This window comes from Populus alba, chromosome 6, assembly GCF_005239225.2.
Source record: "Populus alba chromosome 6, ASM523922v2, whole genome shotgun sequence".
NCBI classification, from domain to species: domain Eukaryota; kingdom Viridiplantae; phylum Streptophyta; class Magnoliopsida; order Malpighiales; family Salicaceae; genus Populus; species Populus alba.
Window position 1 is genome coordinate 21,736,884 of NC_133289.1, and position 18,596 is coordinate 21,755,479.

The 18,596-nt window shown below is 33.6% G+C and overlaps 1 protein-coding gene and 1 long non-coding RNA gene across 4 annotated transcripts; one reads left to right on the forward strand and one right to left on the reverse strand.

The window, feature by feature from the left end:
• Nucleotides 1-8,909: 8,909 nt before the first annotated feature.
• On the reverse strand, nucleotides 8,910-10,756 carry LOC118053487 (aquaporin TIP4-1). Its single transcript, XM_035064769.2, has 3 exons — nucleotides 10,545-10,756; nucleotides 10,168-10,406; nucleotides 8,910-9,495 (listed from the first exon to the last, which is right to left on the reverse strand). The coding sequence occupies exons 1-3, from the start codon at nucleotides 10,669-10,671 to the stop codon at nucleotides 9,118-9,120; spliced, it is 744 nt and encodes a 247-aa protein (XP_034920660.1). The 5' UTR covers nucleotides 10,672-10,756; the 3' UTR covers nucleotides 8,910-9,117.
• A 4,582-nt stretch (nucleotides 10,757-15,338) lies between these two features.
• LOC118053450 (uncharacterized) lies at nucleotides 15,339-16,759 on the forward strand. Of its 3 annotated transcripts, none has more exons than XR_004688376.2 (4): nucleotides 15,339-15,479; nucleotides 15,577-15,953; nucleotides 16,050-16,270; nucleotides 16,385-16,759. It is a non-coding gene; the product is annotated as an uncharacterized lncRNA (long non-coding RNA). The 3 variants fall into 3 exon arrangements; XR_004688374.2 differs by having other exon boundaries at nucleotides 15,577-15,724; nucleotides 15,871-16,270; XR_004688373.2 differs by having other exon boundaries at nucleotides 15,577-16,270.
• Nucleotides 16,760-18,596: the final 1,837 nt, after the last annotated feature.

Genomic DNA, 18,596 nt, shown 5'->3' on the forward strand with positions numbered 1-18,596 from the left:
AAACCACCAAAAGTTGTTGAAGATGTCTCTCGGTGCTTCGATATGACTAATTATCCATAGGTACAACATAGGGACGCAACATCTCATTGCCCCTTTTCCATGTGTCGGCAGTGACTAAGAGATAAACATGGTTTCCCCAAGATGGCTGAGGAAGGATTTGATCCTGGTCACGGCTCATACTCGACGAAGACACTTGCTGCTTCTAAACTGATGACCCCAGTTTCGGAAGGAACAACACTAGCCCAAAAATGGCGAAGGCCACCAACCTATAACGCTCGTCTCCCAACTTGCCTTCTTCGGCATTTTTCTTCATTCGGGCTTCAATGACCTTCCATTTAAAACCCCCTTCAGCGACTCTACACTGGCTGATCTTTCCTAAGCTTAATAAGTTGACCACTTCCGAAGCTGTGTCTTCAAAAATCTGCGTCGGTGGTAGATTCTGTGGCTGTCATTTGGAAAGTCCAGAATTTCTCTCATATTCTTCCAAGGTGGGTTGTCATATCGATGTTTCCAAAGGTAAAACACCGATAACTTGGATCCCAAAAACTCAGAAGGGCTTTGATCGCCGCTGCTTGTACAGGTAAACCTCATTATCTGTGCAATTTCTCCCATATCTCCTTTCAAACAAAGTCTCGTCGACATATTCCATGATAGGCAGCAACTTTCCTAAGTCGTTGACCATGTGATTTACCTTGGTAATGCATGGTAAACCACTAGTATCGATTCTTGGGCATTTTCCTTCGGCAATCTGAGCCAACTCAGACTCTTGTCCATATTCTTGGAAAGAGAGGTACTTAGTCATGATTTCAGCTCAAAAACCTGGGTTGATGAATTCAAATTATTAATCGTGATGCAAAATGGAAGTAAGATTCACAACCTAAGGACAAGCTCTAATTATCAAGTGAGAGAGGGTAGTTTTTCTATCTGGTCTGGAAGGGTCTCATATCTGCCCAGTGACGTTCTTCGTAAAGAAGTATGGGGGCGTTGCAAGGAACAGTTAAGACACGTATGCCCACCATTACCAAGCAGGCACTCAGATATGAGTTGGGTGTTTCACGCATTTAAACCCTGACCAATAGTCTTAGGGTAAATCGCTAATTCCCCACTTAACTTAAAGCTTGTGTGTGCTTTTCAAAATTAAAGCAAGTGATGCATGAGACAATTGTATAGAATGCATGAATAATATGAGTAGAATAAAATAAAATAAATACGCAAATAAAAAGGACAAGCATATTAACAATAAACACACAAACACACAAATAAATCAAACAAAACAAAGCTTAGTCTACAAGGTCCCCAGTGGAGTCGCCATTCTGTCGCACGTGGGCGGCGTCGCGGCGAAAAAAAATATTAGTTTTTTTCCATTTTCTTATCTACAATGTAAATCTATCTATATCTATGGGGATACAAGAAAATATTGTCTTTTATGGGTGGAAAATGGAAAGGGAGTCGCCACCTAGTATTTTGGTCACTAGGAACCCTAACTGGTCTCAAAGATCGGGTACGGGGACTAGTTGCGTAAAGGGAAGGTATTAGCACCCCAAATACGCCCTACCTAAGGTAAGCTGCATTGTTTTATTGTCTGATAAAATCTAAGGTATTTTTCGTGTTTTTCTAGTTGTTGGTCTGTCTATGGTTCAAGAAAAATCCTCCTCGGTAAGAAAGGCTTTATCTTATCGGGTAAAATCCTAACCGTTCTAACGTCCATACCAAAATTTCATTAATAATATTTAGGAATACGTTTTACGTATAAATTCGTAATCCCAAATACTAAAAAGAAAACAAAAAAAAAAAGATTTTTGATTTTTTTGAAATATTGGCCTAGTTCTCATGGCTTAAATAAACTGGTTATTAAAGCCAAAATGCATGCTAATACATATATTGTTTTGAAAATTTTCTTTGTTGTGTGAAAAATATGATGTTATTAATATTTATATATATATATTGGAGAGACTAGGCCGTATGCATGAAAACAAAACCTTTTTTTTTTGGAAAATATTTATTTTTTTGATGCTTTAACAAAAATCGGGCATTTTAATACTGGGTTTGTATTCTTACGGTATAAAAATACAACCCAATATTAATCCACTTTGATAAAAATATGCAGAAAAATCAACAACATTTTTAGGGACTTTTTAGAATTTTTTTTGAAAGCAAAAAACATTTTTTATTCTGAAAATCTTTGATATTTTGACGAAAACCGGGTATTTTTAACACTGGTTTTGTATCTTTACGGTATAAAAATACAAACCAACATTAAACACTTTTGACCAAAACATGCAGGAAAATCAACAATATTTTTTTTAGATTTTTTGAAATATTTTTTTTTAGTAGAAAAAATATATACACAATATACACACATATATATTACAATATACTATAATTCATAATATATATATATAATAACAAATCGGGTTGGGCCGGCCCAAATGAATGGGCCGAACCCAACCTAGCTAGAATCGGGCCGATCTTGGCCCGCAAGGAGGATGGGCCGATCTCGGCCCGCAAGGAGGATGGGCCGATCTCGGCCCAACAAAAAAACTCTTTAGACTGGGCCAGACTCGGTCTGGCCCAAAATAAATAATAACAAAACTGGGCCGGAAACCCGGCCCAGTGTAAAAAAACCCACGGGGAAGGGAATTATTTTCCCTTCCCCTACCTCCTGCATGCAGAACGATTCTGCATGCAGGAGGATAACAAATATAAAAAATGAAAACGTAGGGGGGGAAAGAAAAAATACCTGGCACGGCGGAGGTGAGGCTGCTGGTCGAACGTACGGGTTGACGGTGTTGCAGCGGAGATCGGCGGCTCAGAACGACGGTTCCCCACAGTTCGGGTGTATCCTCTCGGGTCGTGTTCGGTTAACGTTTTCTTTAAACTCTCCCACGGCTTCTGTCCTCTTCTCCCTTTTCTCAGTTTCGTTTTCTTGAGTTTTAGGTGTTTATTTCTTTAGGTCCACTGTTTCTCTCTCCTTCAGTTTCTCTCTCTCTCTTGGTTTCGGTCTCCTTTTCCTCCCGTGCTTCACATCTTTCCTCTTCTTTTATAAGCGGACAAAGGAGCGGGGCTGCATGGGCAGCGTGGGGAGCAGAACAAGGTGGGTTGAGCTGGGGCAACGTGGGGGGCAGCGCCGGTCGGCTGGTAGGTGAGCGTGGTCGATCACGGCGTGGCCCTCCTGGCTTCGCATCGTCCGAGGTGCATGGGCTTGGTCTGTCAGCGCACGCGAGGAGAGAGGGGCACCGACTGATTAAACAAAGGTTTCGTCCATGCTGCTGCACGTTCGGGGAGGAAGAAGAAAGGTGAATAGTGCCGTTCAAAACGGCACCGTTCGGTCCTCTTTTTTTTTTTTTGTATGAAACGGCGTCGTTTTGGGGAAAACGCGCCGTTTCATTTAAAAAATGGCGCCAGAATACGCAAAATTTCAACTTAGCCCTCAATTATCTTTTGATTCTTTCAATTACGTCCCTGCCAAATTCGGTCCTCGCCTCCATAGTTGGCCGCGTTTTTCCTCTTGGTCCTTGGCCTCTGATTTATGCAATTAAGCCCTCAATTGATCAATAAACTTCCAATTTCTTCAATTACGCCCCTGGATCAAATCAAGACAGCCCCCCATATTTACCCGCTTTTTCCAAATTGGTCCCTGGTTTCGGATTTTCACAATTAAACCCCTAATTGTCCATTAAACTTCAATATTTATGCAATTAAGCCCCTGATTTGACCCAATAAATTCCTAAAAAATATATTTTGGCCCCAGAACTTAAATTTCTTCTAATTAAAGCCCAAATTGACTTAAAAATCAATTTTTCTTGCACTTCAATCCTCTATAAAATTCAAATAAAATCCAATTAAGTCCATAAACATCTAAATTTGGGCTTTTCTCCTCAAACATTTACATTTTCCTTCTCAACAGGGCTCTCATCCTTCAAGAAAATACTGCCAAAAATCCAATCTCTGTATTTTTTAACCTCCTTGACCAATCTTTCGACCATTTTCTGAGCGCTTATGCCTCTTGTTATTTTTTCTAACCTTCTTCGGCTATTTATTTATTTAGCCCAAAAATGGGTTACAACAACTTAAACGATAAATAAAAATGAAACTAACTCAATAAACCTATATCATAAAAAAAATATTATACAAGGCCGAAAACATTAGCAAAATATAAGGAATTGACATCTTGAGCGAAACCAACATCCAACTCAGGTCAACAAATCAAACATATGATCTAGGACATGAAATTGAGATGACCTCATAAATAGAAAATAAAAAAAAATCAGCAAAAAAAATATTTGAAAAAAAATGATTAAACAAAAAGAACAAAGTAAACTCAGACTAATTATCTTTTAGATCTATGACTCGGGTCATGAGACCAGGATGACCCTATTAAAAGCAAACCCAAAAAATACTAATAAGCAAGATTCTTAATCAAACAAATATTAAAATATGAAATCGAAAAAAAGAGTCAATAAAAATTGTCGTACCGGACATCGCGGCGGCTCTAAAAATAATTCTCTAATTATGGAAAAAAAAAAAAAAACAGATTTCTGGCATCATGTTCTTTTAGGGAAAAATATCTTATTCGAGGAGTCGCCACCTAGTATTATGCTCACTAGGAACCCTAACTCGTCAATAGAGATTCTATGACTCGGGATTGGTTACGTAAAAGAAAAAATATTATTACCCCTTAAACGTTTTGTCTAACACAAACTGCATTGTTGGTTTTATCTTAAATTGTTAAATGTTTATTAGTTTATGCTATGATGATTTGTTTATAATATTCTTGACTCTGGCACCAGCGAATATTCGAGCTCGAATAATTCCAATTCTAGCGTTGGTAATAATTTGTAACTATGAAAGAAATTAGATCAATATTTTTATTCCCTACTTTAGCGCCAATTAATAAATAAATAAAAATAAATTTATTTTTTATGCATGCATATATTTTTTTTATTTTTTTTAGCTAAATAAAATAAAAATACAATGAATAAAAATAATATAAATTTACACCGGTATTTTTATTCCTGACTTTAGCGTCAATGAATAAACCAATAAATTTACATTATTTTTATTCATGTATACATATTTTTTATTTTTTCTGTTTATTTATTTATTTTTATTTTTTAGGGCTGGGTCAAGCTCAGCTCATATGAGCTGGGCTAGACCCAGTTGGGCCAGTGACCGGGCTGGACAAAAATCAAAGAAAAACATGCATGAACAGATAGAGGAATTAAGGGAAATGAATTAAAATCCAAAGTAAACAGTAACCGGTGAATTAAAATGAAAAGCGGAGCTTACTTACCTGGTAGCTCTGAAAATACCGCAACAATAGTTCTAGTCACAGTGGTTTTCCTCTGCTTATGTTCTTCCCTTCTGCATGTATCCTCCTTCCTTTTATGCTTCTTCCTCTGGTTTTGGAAGCTGGTGCTGGAGAAGAGGCAGTCGATGGTGACACTGGTCCTCTCTTCGTTTTTTAAGTTTCTTCCTCTGGTTTTGTTTGCGTTTTTCTTCTCTGGTTTCTCGTCTGCTCACTGTCCATGTGTTCTGAAGACGAAGGCGAAGCTGGGGTACGTTGGCTTTTTGTTCTCTTCCCCTGTTTCTGTCTCGTTTGCTTCTCCAGTCGTCTCCTCTGTTCTCCGTTTCTTTTTTTTCTTTTCGTCCCTGTCTTTCTTCGTCCCCTGTTCTAGGTCTGCTCTTCTATCAGTTATTTTTTTCTTTTGTTTACCCCTTTTCGGTCACTCACTCTCCAGTTTCTCTTTTTTTTTTTTTTCGGTCCTGTGATTCCTCCCCCCTGTCTCTGGTTTTTTCACTGTCTTTTTTTTTTCTGCCGATCGTGGCTTTTCTTCTCCCCGGTTTTTTCCCTGCAGTCCTCTGTTTTTCTTTTTCTTCCTCCTACGCTCTCTCATCTTCTCTGGCTTTGTAGCCGGAGAATGCCAAGCATCTCCACTATTGAAACGGCTTCACAGCCATTCCTGCCAGAAACGGCTCCTGAGGAGGAAGACGAAGAACGCGATTGACAAATTCTAAAACGGCGCCGTTTGTGTGATGGGAATATCCATTTTCAATCTGGTCACTGAAGTTCTGAAATCATGTAATCAAGTCCCTGGGTAAATTGTAATTGGACCCTTTCATTTCGGCTCCATTTTCAAGCTGCTCCTTGGATTTTAATTTTTGCAATTTGGACCCTCATTAAACTCCAAACTTTAATATTTCTTCAATTAAGTCCCTGATGAAAAAATAATAACAAAAAAAACCATAATGAAATTAAAATTAAGCACTTGAAATCAAGTTTAAAAATTTGAATGACAAAGGTAATAAAGCAATCACATTGTTTATTAATTTGTAGAAAAAAGAAATTTCTCTCAGGACTAAACAACAATAATATTATAAAAAAAAACATTATAAAATTAAAATCAAACCCATGAAACTAAGGCTAACAAACTTTAATGGCAAAGGTAATGGAGTAATTCAATTGTTCATTAAAAAATCAAAATTACTATAAGGCTCCTAGATCAAATGAGTCTTTGTTATGGGGGTGCTTTGGTCTTTTCTACTAGATCATTGGTCATTAAAAACTTATTTGGACGTATCTAAGTCTTTTTCATATTTTTTTGCATAGTAAAAATATTTTTTATCCCCATATCAACAAAATTTAGAGTTATTGTTGAAGAGCTTGTTTGACTTTTTATAATTTTTTAAAACAAAAAAAATACTTCTTTAATCCCAAAATAAATAAAACATCGGCTTGTTGGACAAGGGTATTTTTATTTTTTCACTTCTTGAAGTATAGTTAAAATATATATTTGACCTTAAAAATGACAACAAAATAGGGTTTGCATTTGGGGGTATTTTTATAATTTCACAAGATTTTTTCAGTAATCATCAGGGTTATGGAGGTGTTTTATTAATTTTACGATGACATTTTAATCTTTTTAAAAAGCTTCTGAACATGCTAATCACACACAAGCCATTGGGCATTTTTGTTGTTTTTTTTTTTTCAATTTGACCATTATTATTTTGATTTGTTTTTTCTTTGGTTAAAGTTGTTTTTCAATTCAATTTAATACTCTAATTGAAATTTTTTGTTTGCTCTCTAATTAATTTTTTATTTTATTTGCACCCTCATTTTCTTAATTAATTTTTTTAGATCCTTCTATGTAAATTGATTTTGTTCCGGAGTTCATCTTTCAATATTTGATTTGTTAGGGACGCAACTTCGTGCGATCTTATTTTTTCACATAAATTTTTTCTAAATATTGGTTTTGTGATCATCTTTAATTTATTTTTTATATGTTTATTCTAAACTCAAGACTTAGATCGATCACAGGTTTTGCATGTCTGTTTTGAAAATGAGATTTTTTAAAATTATTTTATTTGTGCTTGATTTTTCATGATATTATTTTAATTCATCTATACTTTATTTTTATACGAATAAAATTTATTTTTAAAAATTAAAAGTATTTATTTTTAAATAATATTTTTGATATGTTTGGCCTTGCATTATTATTATTTTTTTTAGTTTATTCAATCACTTTCATTTATGTTTTTATTTTTATTATCTTTTATTGAGTTAAATAAACAAGTTTAATAGACACAATGGAGTAAATATCTTATTTTTTGTGATTGAATATTTAGATCTATATTTATCTTTTAATTTTTTTTAATTTATCTTTTAGTTACTGTTAACGATTTTGTTTTTAATTAGATACTTGCATCGAATTTTTGACTCACACTTTGAATTTTTTTTATATATAAAAAAACACATAGAAATAGATTGCATACCCGTTATTTTTTTTGGAAAAAAAATTTACAACCTGCAACAGATCGTGAGTTAGATAGCTAGTATGTGTATAATTTTAAATTTTTTTAAAATTTGTTTATTAACTATTAATCCTCTTTATAGATGCTAACAACACACACACACACTAACAATACTAATATGTAAATTCAATCCCATATCTATTTAAAGAGAATATCAACATTGATGAGTTTTTTTTTTGAAAAAAATATTAATTTCAAAAAAACATGTTATTCCTATTTTTATATTATTTTATATTTATAAATAAAATAAAATCCTAAATAATAAAATAATAATTCTAAGAAATATACATATCATACCTCATCTATACTTCATTTTGAATAACATAACTCTAAAAGTGCTAAAAAAACCAAATCAATAAAACCAAATTTAAAATCAGAAAATAATAAAATTACATACACTTATTAAATTATGTTATAATAGTTAATGTAAATATCATTTTTAAGACAATAGTGATTAAAAGTTTGGATTGAGATTTTTTTTTAATATGAGAGTTTTTTGGTCATTTGTATCATCTTTATTATTTTTAATTAAATTAAAAAAATTGGCTTCAAACAATGGTAGGTCAATATTACAAGTTTCAAGCTTAAATAGTTTCTACATGAAGAAATGTGCTAGAGCAAAAAAAAAAAAAAAAAACATCTTTGAGGTATGGTTCTTTGATAAATTGATTCATTTGTTATTTTTTATACAAAATATTTTACATTTTTAACATTACTTTTGAATCCTTAATATATATATATAATCAGGTTAACAAGATGCTTTTCTCACCCTTAATTCAACAGGTGAATTATATACCGGAAAGGTATTAAATTCAATCAAATTTATAATTTAAAAAACTTAATATTTAAGTTATAATAGATAGATTGGTCTAAATTAAATAAAATAATATATATTTTTTAAAATAAAAAATCATTATCCTAGAAAAAAAGTTACTTATTCTCACTTTATTATTCTTAAAACTTGATTTGATCCAAATTAACTTGTTAAACTCGATTGGGCCTAATCACACCGTTCACATTCTCTTAAAAAATGAGATTATCAGGTTATTTAATGAAATTACTTGCTTGCTTCGAGATAGAAGGAAAAATATTAAGAATTGATGCCATAACAAACTCAAGCACTTACGATTATTGATTAATTAATTCACAAAATTGACAAAACTAAAACTAAACAAAGAGACTAAGATGCATGAAGTAAATTAGTACCACAGTAGCATCACAGGGTGCATAGTCCACATATAGAAACTTAAAACATTGATAAAAGAGAGGGGACACCATATCCATGATCACTTGGTAATTTGAGATTTAGAAAGGCTCTTCTTCGCTGGGAAGAGGACGATGAGATCTTGTGATGAAGAAGTTTTCATAGATAAACCCAGCGAGTCCACCACCAATAAGGGGTCCAACCCAGTAGACCCAGTGGTCTGTCCAGTCCCAGCTAACCAAAGCAGGTCCAAATGATCGTGCTGGGTTCATTGATGCTCCAGAGAATGCCCCACCAGCCAAGATGTTAGCTCCTACTACAAAGCCGGTCAGCATTGGACCTAGCCCGTCAATGGATCCCTTCTTGGGGTCGACAATGGTGGCATAGACTGTGAACAGCAAGGAGAAAGTCAGTACGATCTCCCATACTACTCCTTGAAGGTAGTCCATCCCACTTGCAAGTGTATGCACTGGAGTAGCCTGCAAAAAAAAAAAAAAAAAAACAAATAGAAACCCACCAGTGGTTAATTAATTATTAGAAAAAAACGTAGCAAAAAAAAAATATAAAAAATATGGGGTAGGGGACAGCAATCTCCGGCCTATACTGGTACAATGATTGAAAAACACGCCACAACAATTAATTTTTAAAACATGTTAGGAGTTAAGAATCAAAAGGAACTAAGTTCATTGTATAGCTCAACTTTCCTTGAAAAAGTTCTGAAATCAACATTGTTTTTTTATATATCCAAAGTTTTTCAATTTTTCCAGATTTTGTATGGATTATATCACTATACTAAATTAAATTGTACTAAACTTAATTGTACGGGGCAAGGCTTCAATTATAGATTTGGAGGGGTGACTTCCAAAACAAAATTTAAAAATATTATCAGAATAACATTGTTTTAATCAAATAAAACTTTTAGAAAAAAATCAGCACGGATTTTGACATAATAATATTCAGGTTTTAATCGAGCCACTTAAATTTTTTTATTTTTTATTTTTTTAACTTTAACCAATCTAGATTTTAAATTGATCAAGTCCAAATCAGATGTTAAGTCAGACCAGTTTAACAGCTATATATGATTATATGCACATGTTTTAAAACATACATGTGTTATCCCTAAGGTCTATGGCTCAAGCCAATTGCCTTACCAATCCTCCGGTGAGATACTTGAGGAGGAGACAAGCAGCTGTAGATGCCAACAATTGGTCAATCCAGTAGAGGATGGATCGGACAACAGTGATATGACCACCAAAAAGAAGGCCAATAGTCACTGCTGGGTTGAGATGACCACCGGAAATGTGGCCAGCAGATATCATCACGGCCACCACAAGTGCATGTGCCACAGCCACAACAAACAAGCCCAGTAGAGCATCTCCTGTTAGCTTATCTGTTCACAGAAAGTACACAGAATAAAATCCTTCATTAAACTTTTCTCTGATGTTTAAAATCCTGGCATTAACTATCAACGAAGATTAAGAAAGAAATCATAATACGAGAGTTGAGGCATAAATTTAAGTGAAGGTACCGGCAGCCATGGCAGATCCAACACCAGCAAAAACAAAGAGGAAGGTGGTAACGAACTCGACTACAAGGGCTTTGAGGCAGTCAGGCTGAGCAGCCTCATGACGAGATCCCAACGCGATTTTTGTCATCTTCACCCACTCGACCTGGTGATTGCGGATGCCTTAACAAACCTTAATGGGATTGGGAGCTAATTATGATCTGTGTAATTAAGTTTGGAGTTGCAATATTTATAGGCATCATTCATGTGATGCCCTCACTAGCAACTAGCACTGATGGCACGTTATCATGCAATAGAATTATTTTGTAGCCAAATTACTTGGATACCCATTACCCGTTGACTTAGTTTTTTTTATTTGTCATGTCTGAAATTGTTAGGAGTTTTTCTATGGCAACCTAATTATCTGATGAATCCCACATAAAATATCAGTACAAAAAAGGAAAACCTTATTTGCCGTTCAATTTCTACGTTACACTTTTGGTATGTAAAAACTTGCATTCATCCATTTTCGTGCAAGAATTACGAAAATTAACGTAGGCAGGGGGGGTTAAAAAGGGTAAAATGATGCCTTTTTATTATGGCCCAAGTATGAATGCTGGTGATGATAAGAAAGGGAAACCCATGGATAAGAATTGAAATGTCGATTTGCATAACGAGTGCTAGACTTTCTCACAAATCTTGGGTAATCGTGTTAGTGGAAACCGAAGGTGTTTAACTTTTTCTTGGTTTGTTTTTTTAACGATGAGATTTGATCTACTTATCATTATCATTTTAGAATAGGAATTCATACTTTGGAGTATAGTGCAAGCGTTAAAACAAACTCTAAAGATAGCAGGCTCGAAAAATAGGATAGGATAGGATAGTTATACAAAATTAATTCACAATTTTATTATTGAAAAGTTTACAACTCCTTAATAAATCTAAAATTCAACCTATATATTAAACTAACAAACCTAAAAATAAAATAAAAATAACAAAAATCCTAAACAAATTAGAAAAAATAAAATTATTAAGTATAGTATTTAATTTCATAAAATAAATAGAAAAAAAATAAAAATAAAGAAGGAAAAATAAATTTTCCTTAAATACCACAATCATAAATGGAATCACAAAAAATCTCCATAATATTTATCCTAATTAAAAAGTTGTTTATCTATTAATATTTCTAAAACGAGTTCTTGAAACTAGTCATAAATCTATTTATAATTATTCTCTTTATGATTTTTTAATTTTTAATTTTTAATTTTTAATTTTATTAATTGATAGGATAATTCTTCAACTTGCTTCTACATGTTTATTATCTTTAATCAGGGGGTTAGTTTTATAATATGTGTGGGAATTAATCTTCATTGAATAATCAACCTAGTATCATCACTTGAACCTAGATATCGATCCACGCATGTTCTTGATGATCCCTAAGGAATGACATCATTATTGCCATTAATGAAAAGACCGTCTTCTATATATGTGTGTGGGAATCTTGGAGAAGTTTGGTATGTAATTGAATGATCTTCAAATCCACAAATGCAATTATATTTTGAGTTCATAAGTTTTCCAGCTTCATAGAAACAATCGATCATCAAAATGAGTTGAGAGTTGAAAAGGATAGATAATAAGACATGAAGATTAATTTTGGCCTTCATTTTCATACAAGGTCAAGCCCACTTTCAGCACATAATTATATCGATATGGACCCTACCAAGTTCTATAATTGTTCTAAAGCATGATGCATCATTACTGATCCACCACCAAACTCAGAAAGCAAAACTGATCCGAATCCTTAAGAATGATTCGGATTCAGAGGTTCAAAGCATTAGGTCAACATCCACATGAACCAAAACACGTCATGTATGCAACATCCACGATGATTTTTCCTTTTGGAATCCCTAATGCTCTTCTTTTTTTTGATCGCTGCTTCTGTAATTTAAAGAAAAGTAGGGTTTGTGTTCAATCATACACCAAGCTTTCCATGGAGTAAGGGAAATTAAATAGTATGACAAACCCCCACCACCACAAAAGCTGAGTTGCTGGTTCGATGTTGACATAGAAAAATGTCATTTTCAAATAATGAGCATGAGTACATTGTGTCGTCTTCTTCATTCTTTTCAATCAATTCGATTCTATGTCTTATTGTCCTCTTTGACATTTTAATAGTGAAGCTCATTTTATCACCCATGTGATCCCTCTCTATATCTACACCACTCTTGCTCTCTCCTTAAGTTTTTGAAGAGGAACTAGCTCTGGCTGATCGTTAATATACATAAAAGATCATTAATAAATAGGTTTAATTAGACATTCTTTCATTAATAAGATTGATAGGCAAGATACGTGCTAATCTTTCTTAAAAAAATATTTTATATATGATAGTCATTTACAGGAAGGAAATGAATGTTCGTAAGAGGGGTGTCGAAGGAAATAAACTGCTAGAATGAATTTTAAAATTAATGAGAAAACTAGGAAATATTATATATGTATAAAACATATAAGTTTTGAATGGTTAAAATGCTTAATTATTACGAAAAACTAAAATATTCAAGAGTCAAATTAATTAAAAACATTCAATACTTTGAGTGTGACCTGGCTCCCAAAATAAAATATGGTTCCACCCCTCATCATTCATGTCATTCTTCCATCACAAATTCATAAAAAAAATGCAGGATAGCACTAAAAATTAATAAAATAAAATAAAATAATGGAAATTTGGGGTAGCTTTGCAATACTTAGAGCTCATAATTAAGATTCCATCTCTCATGTCCATGCTTTCAGTATCCTTAATTTGTGAGCCAGAATTCTCTCCAAGTGACAAGGCCACTCCATCGGCACATGGAGGAAGGCTTGAAACAATGTCTCATACAATGTTGACATCAAAACAAGATAGAGGCAACACAAGGACGGTTCACATTCGAGTGAGAAATTAAAATAATAAAAAAGCCAACGTTTTTTGACAAAATAAAATAACAATTAGAGATGGAACGGAGGATGCATTATTGCGATTCCCAGCTAGCTAGGGCGAGCACCATGTTGCATTATTAATTATTTAAAGAGGTGACTGATTCATCTCTTTGTCGTTGAGCCCATCATGATTCACTAGTGTATGGTATAATTATGACAATTTTTTTTTTGAATTCAAGAAAATCCTACCCTTGAAAAGCATACTTTAAAGACTCAGATGAGCGAGTAAAACCTCGGTTGTCTCAGGTTTTTACAAGAGATGCATGTTCTGACTCGAACTCGAAACCTGCTATGCAGATTTTAAGTTTTTTACCACCATGCCACACCCCTTAAACACTGCATTTATGACTATACTTACTACTAAAATACAAATTTTACTAAGGTACTCTATTTGGTGGCAAAAACACCCAAGAATGAAAGCTATACCGTGCATGGATGAGAAATTGACCCAATGAAACTCATAGCATGTTGTCATGCTGATCCTGGCCACGATCCAAGCAGTTTTCTCATGCCAAATTGAGGCGAGGATTATCTCTCCAAAGCAGAATTTGAAGTCAAAAGATACCCAATAATTCATAGATGGAATTACTAATGACTGATTCTTCAATTTCTTTTTTTAATTACAAAGTCCAATGTTTGGACTTTGATTAAATATTAAGGTGGGGTTTCTTAATTTGGTCAATGCTAAATCGATTTTTTTTTAATTGTTAATGGAAGCTAAAATTGATCATTGGCAAAATCTTTTTAAGAGTGTGTTTGGCATTGCATTTTGAAAGTGTTTTTGTAAAATTTAATTTTTTTTTATTTTTTATTTACTTCAAATTAATTTTTTTTTATATTTTTAGATTATTTTAATGTATTGATGTTACAAATAATTTTTTTAAAATTATTATTTTAATGTATTTTAAAATAAAAAATATATTTTAAAAAACCCATAACCACCCTTTCAAACCCTCTCTATTTGCCAACTAAGCAAACTCCATCATGTTACCGACAATGAGACCAAAAGTATAATAAAAAAAAAAAAAACTCCATCATATGCCACGCTTGATGCAAAAATTATAACACCATTTAATTGTCTTTATACAATTAGTTAAGCATAGCAAATGAAGCTAGGGTTTAATTGTATCGAATTGGCTAGCGATAACATGTTCGTTTTGAATATATATATATATATATATATATATATATATATATATATATATATATATATATATATATATATATATATCATGGACATGCTGAAAATGATATTTCCTATCTATATAATATATATTAAACCTATCTTGTTCTGGTGAGTTAATTTGAAACCAATTAATTTAAGTCCGGCTAAGGTTAAGTTTCAAAAAAATATAAAGAGAATTGACCTTCTTGTTAAAAACCTAAAATAAGTATGTCAGTGATTACTGACGTTTAACTACTTTTACCTTATATTTTATTTTCCCGTTAGGCTTACTTTGAAAATTACTCTCCCAATCATAGCCCACCCCACCAATAGGAGATCATAATTGCTCCACGAATTGCTTATATTTTATTGTCTACCCAGCCTTCCATTGGAAAGAAAGAAAGAAAAAAAAAGAAGTAGAATTAGGCCCATAAATATATCCATGTAGATAGATAATCCCAGTATTTAGAATATGGGCCACATGCAAACAGCCCGGATGCCAATGGCTAGAGGACAACATTTAGAAAAGTCAGCAACAGTTGAACCAAGCAAGCAGGCAGAGGGAGGAGAGGAAGACAGGAGACCAAACTATAAACAGACAGAGAAGGAACAGAAAAATGTTAAAGAACAGTAACAGTGCCATCATTATCTTCTTCTTTTCTCTTATCTCAATGTCTCAACACAGAACAAACCTTCTCTTCTCCTACATTCCTTCAAACTTTCTTCCCCATCCAATGCCAATAACAAGAGTAATAGTAACAAAACAGTCACTAGCAATTACAATCCTTCAAGAAGACTAGCTCTCTTTCAGCTTGGAACTGGTAAGCAACAACCCTTTCCTTCCCTTTATCTCTTACTACTAAATGTAGTAATTAGCGATGCTTAAACTGACATTAAGTATTTTGGGTTTTTCTACAGATATCCCACTATCACAGTTGGAAACTTAGCACCAGCAAGAAGTAGTGAGGTTGCTGAGAAAGATGTACTAGAGTGGGTTAAGAATGACAAGAGAAGAACGCATGCTTCATGGTGCCTATAATGTTGGGGACTTGGACAAGGCTACAAAGTATGTCTCTTTAGCTGCTTTGAATATTGCAAAGTTTGTTCCTGTGTTAATGTAGCAATGTGAGGTTTGATATAATAACTGTGGTTAATTGGATGTTTGGGATATTCGGATGTTATACTGAGTTTCGGGGAATGGAGTTTTTTAAGGAAAAGTGATGTACCTGAGGACAGATATAGTAATGCTTTTCTTGGATATGGACGTGAAGACTCTACTCTTGAACTTACTTATAGTGAGTAATTATCTTTCTTTCATTAATTGGATCTGTACTGTAGTATTGTTTTATGCATATTCCTGCATCCACCATTGATGTTCTACTCTTGGAAAGAGGCCTGACTCCTGAGACCCTATGCCAAGTGATGCTTCGAGTGGGTGATCTTGATCGCTCCATAGACTTTTATAAGAAGGTTAGAAGTAATCAATGCTGTAAGAAGAGTGCAGAGGCAGTCAAGCTATGTGGAGGAAAAATTGTCCATGAGCCTGGCCCTATAACATGCAGCTATCAACACCAAGATTACTGCATGCTTGGATCCTGAAGGATGGAGATCGGTATGATTTATAATTTTTATGTTTGTCTTTCCTAAGAAGCAAACTTTAAAGACATATATATAAAAAAAAAAACTTACTTCCAAGCTGTGCTATATCACTTTGTTGAAACTCAAGTGTTAGGTCTTTGGTGCAACTTCTCATGCTAAAGAAGGCAAGCTGGTGAAGAGAGGGGGAACAGTGGGATATGTAAACATGGGCTTTAAGAGTTACAAAAATGGAGGCACGCATGCTGTGATACAAGAAAAGGGGCTCTCAATAAAGATAGTGCATCTTTGTCCTCCTTGCTTTTCATCTCCACTCTTTTGTGCTTTGATACGTTAAGAGCTAAAGACTCGATTTTTCTTGAGCGGCGGGATTCATGATTACTTGTGTTCTCCTTTGTCTCCATCATCACTATCACTGTATAGAGAGAAATGGGGCCTTGCTAATCAATTGGAAGAAGGAAAATGCAGCAAGCATCATTTGTGAATAGCACAACGTACTTTCTTATCTAATTGTCTGTACATCATGAAACGCTCCAGCATCATGTAAAACATGCTTAACTAAGACTTGAAGATAACAATTAATCTTAACTCATTGTGCAAGTATAATTGCATAGAAATTGGAGTATAGGAGGAAATTTAACTTTTGTTTGAATTATAGTTCACAGAGATAGTAGGAAGAAAAAAAAGATAATCTACCAGCCTCTCCAAAGGTTCCTCCACCAGAGCATCCAATTACATCACCACCACCGTCCAATTCTTTGGCTACTCCAACACAAATTTCTCAGTCAAGAACTTTGAGCATGCTCCGCAGTTTTGCAGATCTAAGGAGGGGGAATACGAGAACCTACTGCTACATCCACTTAATTTTTCCAAAGCCAGCACCAAAGTGTTCACTGTCAAAAGACCACCTCCCTCTTCTCCTCTTTGTGAAGAGGCCACAAGCTCAGAAAAGGTTCTCATAGACCACCCATCCGAAGATCCACCACGGGATCCCATTGCTAAGTCATGGCTGCAAGTGGAGAGCACAAATGATGACCTTCCTTCAGACAAAGAGTAGTTATTTTGTGATTTTAATCCTACGATATCAACTAGTTTCCAATGGTGATATCAATTTAAATGTTGTGGTTGACGTCATATCATTAAAATGTCGTGGCGGTATCAACATGCAAAAATATACTATTTTATCTGAAAAAATTCGAAGTGTATTATTCTACTGAAATTTAAAAATAACTATGCTAATTTACAATTTATCCAAGAAAAAGGAGGAAGAAAAGTCCTTGAGAATGCTTTGAGGGTAATGTAGGGCACTTTTTTATGCTTTTCTATTTTAATCCATCGAATTTATTTTTTCCAATTTTTGCCTAGAGTTGTACTGTCTGACTCCCTTTTTGACTCCAAAAGAACAAAAAATTTGGCACTACTTTCTTCTCGAAAGTCGAAACCAGTAAGAGAAGAGGAAAATACCGGCCAACCAGCGGTATCTCTGCATTTGCTTTTTCGTCATTTGCTTTAAGGCTCCGTTTGTTTGCAGGAAAGTGAATTCTTTTTGGAAAATGAATTCCGGGGAAAGTGAATTCCTGGAAAGTGAATTCCAGGAAAGTATTTTCTGATGTTTGGTAGTGTTATGGAAAACACTTTCCAGTGTTTGGTTGTATTATGAAAAATGAACTGGAAAATAATTTATTAATAATTTTTTTTTAATTTATCTAATATATATAAAATATTTAATATAAAATATTTAATCACTTACAATAAAAAAAAATGAAATCTAAAATGTATAATGATGAATTTTTTTTTTATTATATCCTATATTCATACATAGTTTATTTTATAAAATATAACTATATATATCATATCATATTGTAGAGAAATAAGCTTGTGAAATATTTTTTACTATTCCATGAAACCATTTATAATTCCATTACATACGAAATACATCCGACAAAAACTATAGTTTCAATAATATTTTTAGCATGTAATAAAATTGGATAAAATATTAAGGTATAAAATTCACTCTAAACTATTTTTTTTTTAATGTTAAAAAAATAGCAAACTAAAAAAAAAAAAAAAAAAAGAGTTCTGCAGGCAAGTGAACAGTGCAAGAGACTGCACTGTTCACTATTTTTTTAGTGAACAGTGTACGCAATACACTGTTCATGTTAATTGCACTGTTCATTGAACAGTGCAATTAACATGAACAGTTAAGAAAGCACGAGAACGCCGGCTCAGGAAAGTGTTTTCCAAGAATAAAAAGCGGAAAGTGTAAAAAGCGGAAAACACTTTCCTGAGATTAACGTTAACATTTCCTTTGACCAGAATTCACTTTCCTTTTACTCACTTTC

Bases quoted from the DNA above. Each gene is read 5' to 3' on its own strand.
- LOC118053487 (XM_035064769.2), bottom strand. From the start codon at position 10,671: ATGACAAAAATCGCGTTGGGATCTCGTCATGAGGCTGCTCAGCCTGAC. The intron at 10,407-10,544 runs GTACCTTCACTT...TTCTGTGAACAG, and splicing joins TGGATCTGCCATGGCTGCCG to ATAAGCTAACAGGAGATGCT. The intron at 9,496-10,167 runs GTAAGGCAATTG...TTTTTTTTGCAG, and splicing joins AGTATCTCACCGGAGGATTG to GCTACTCCAGTGCATACACT.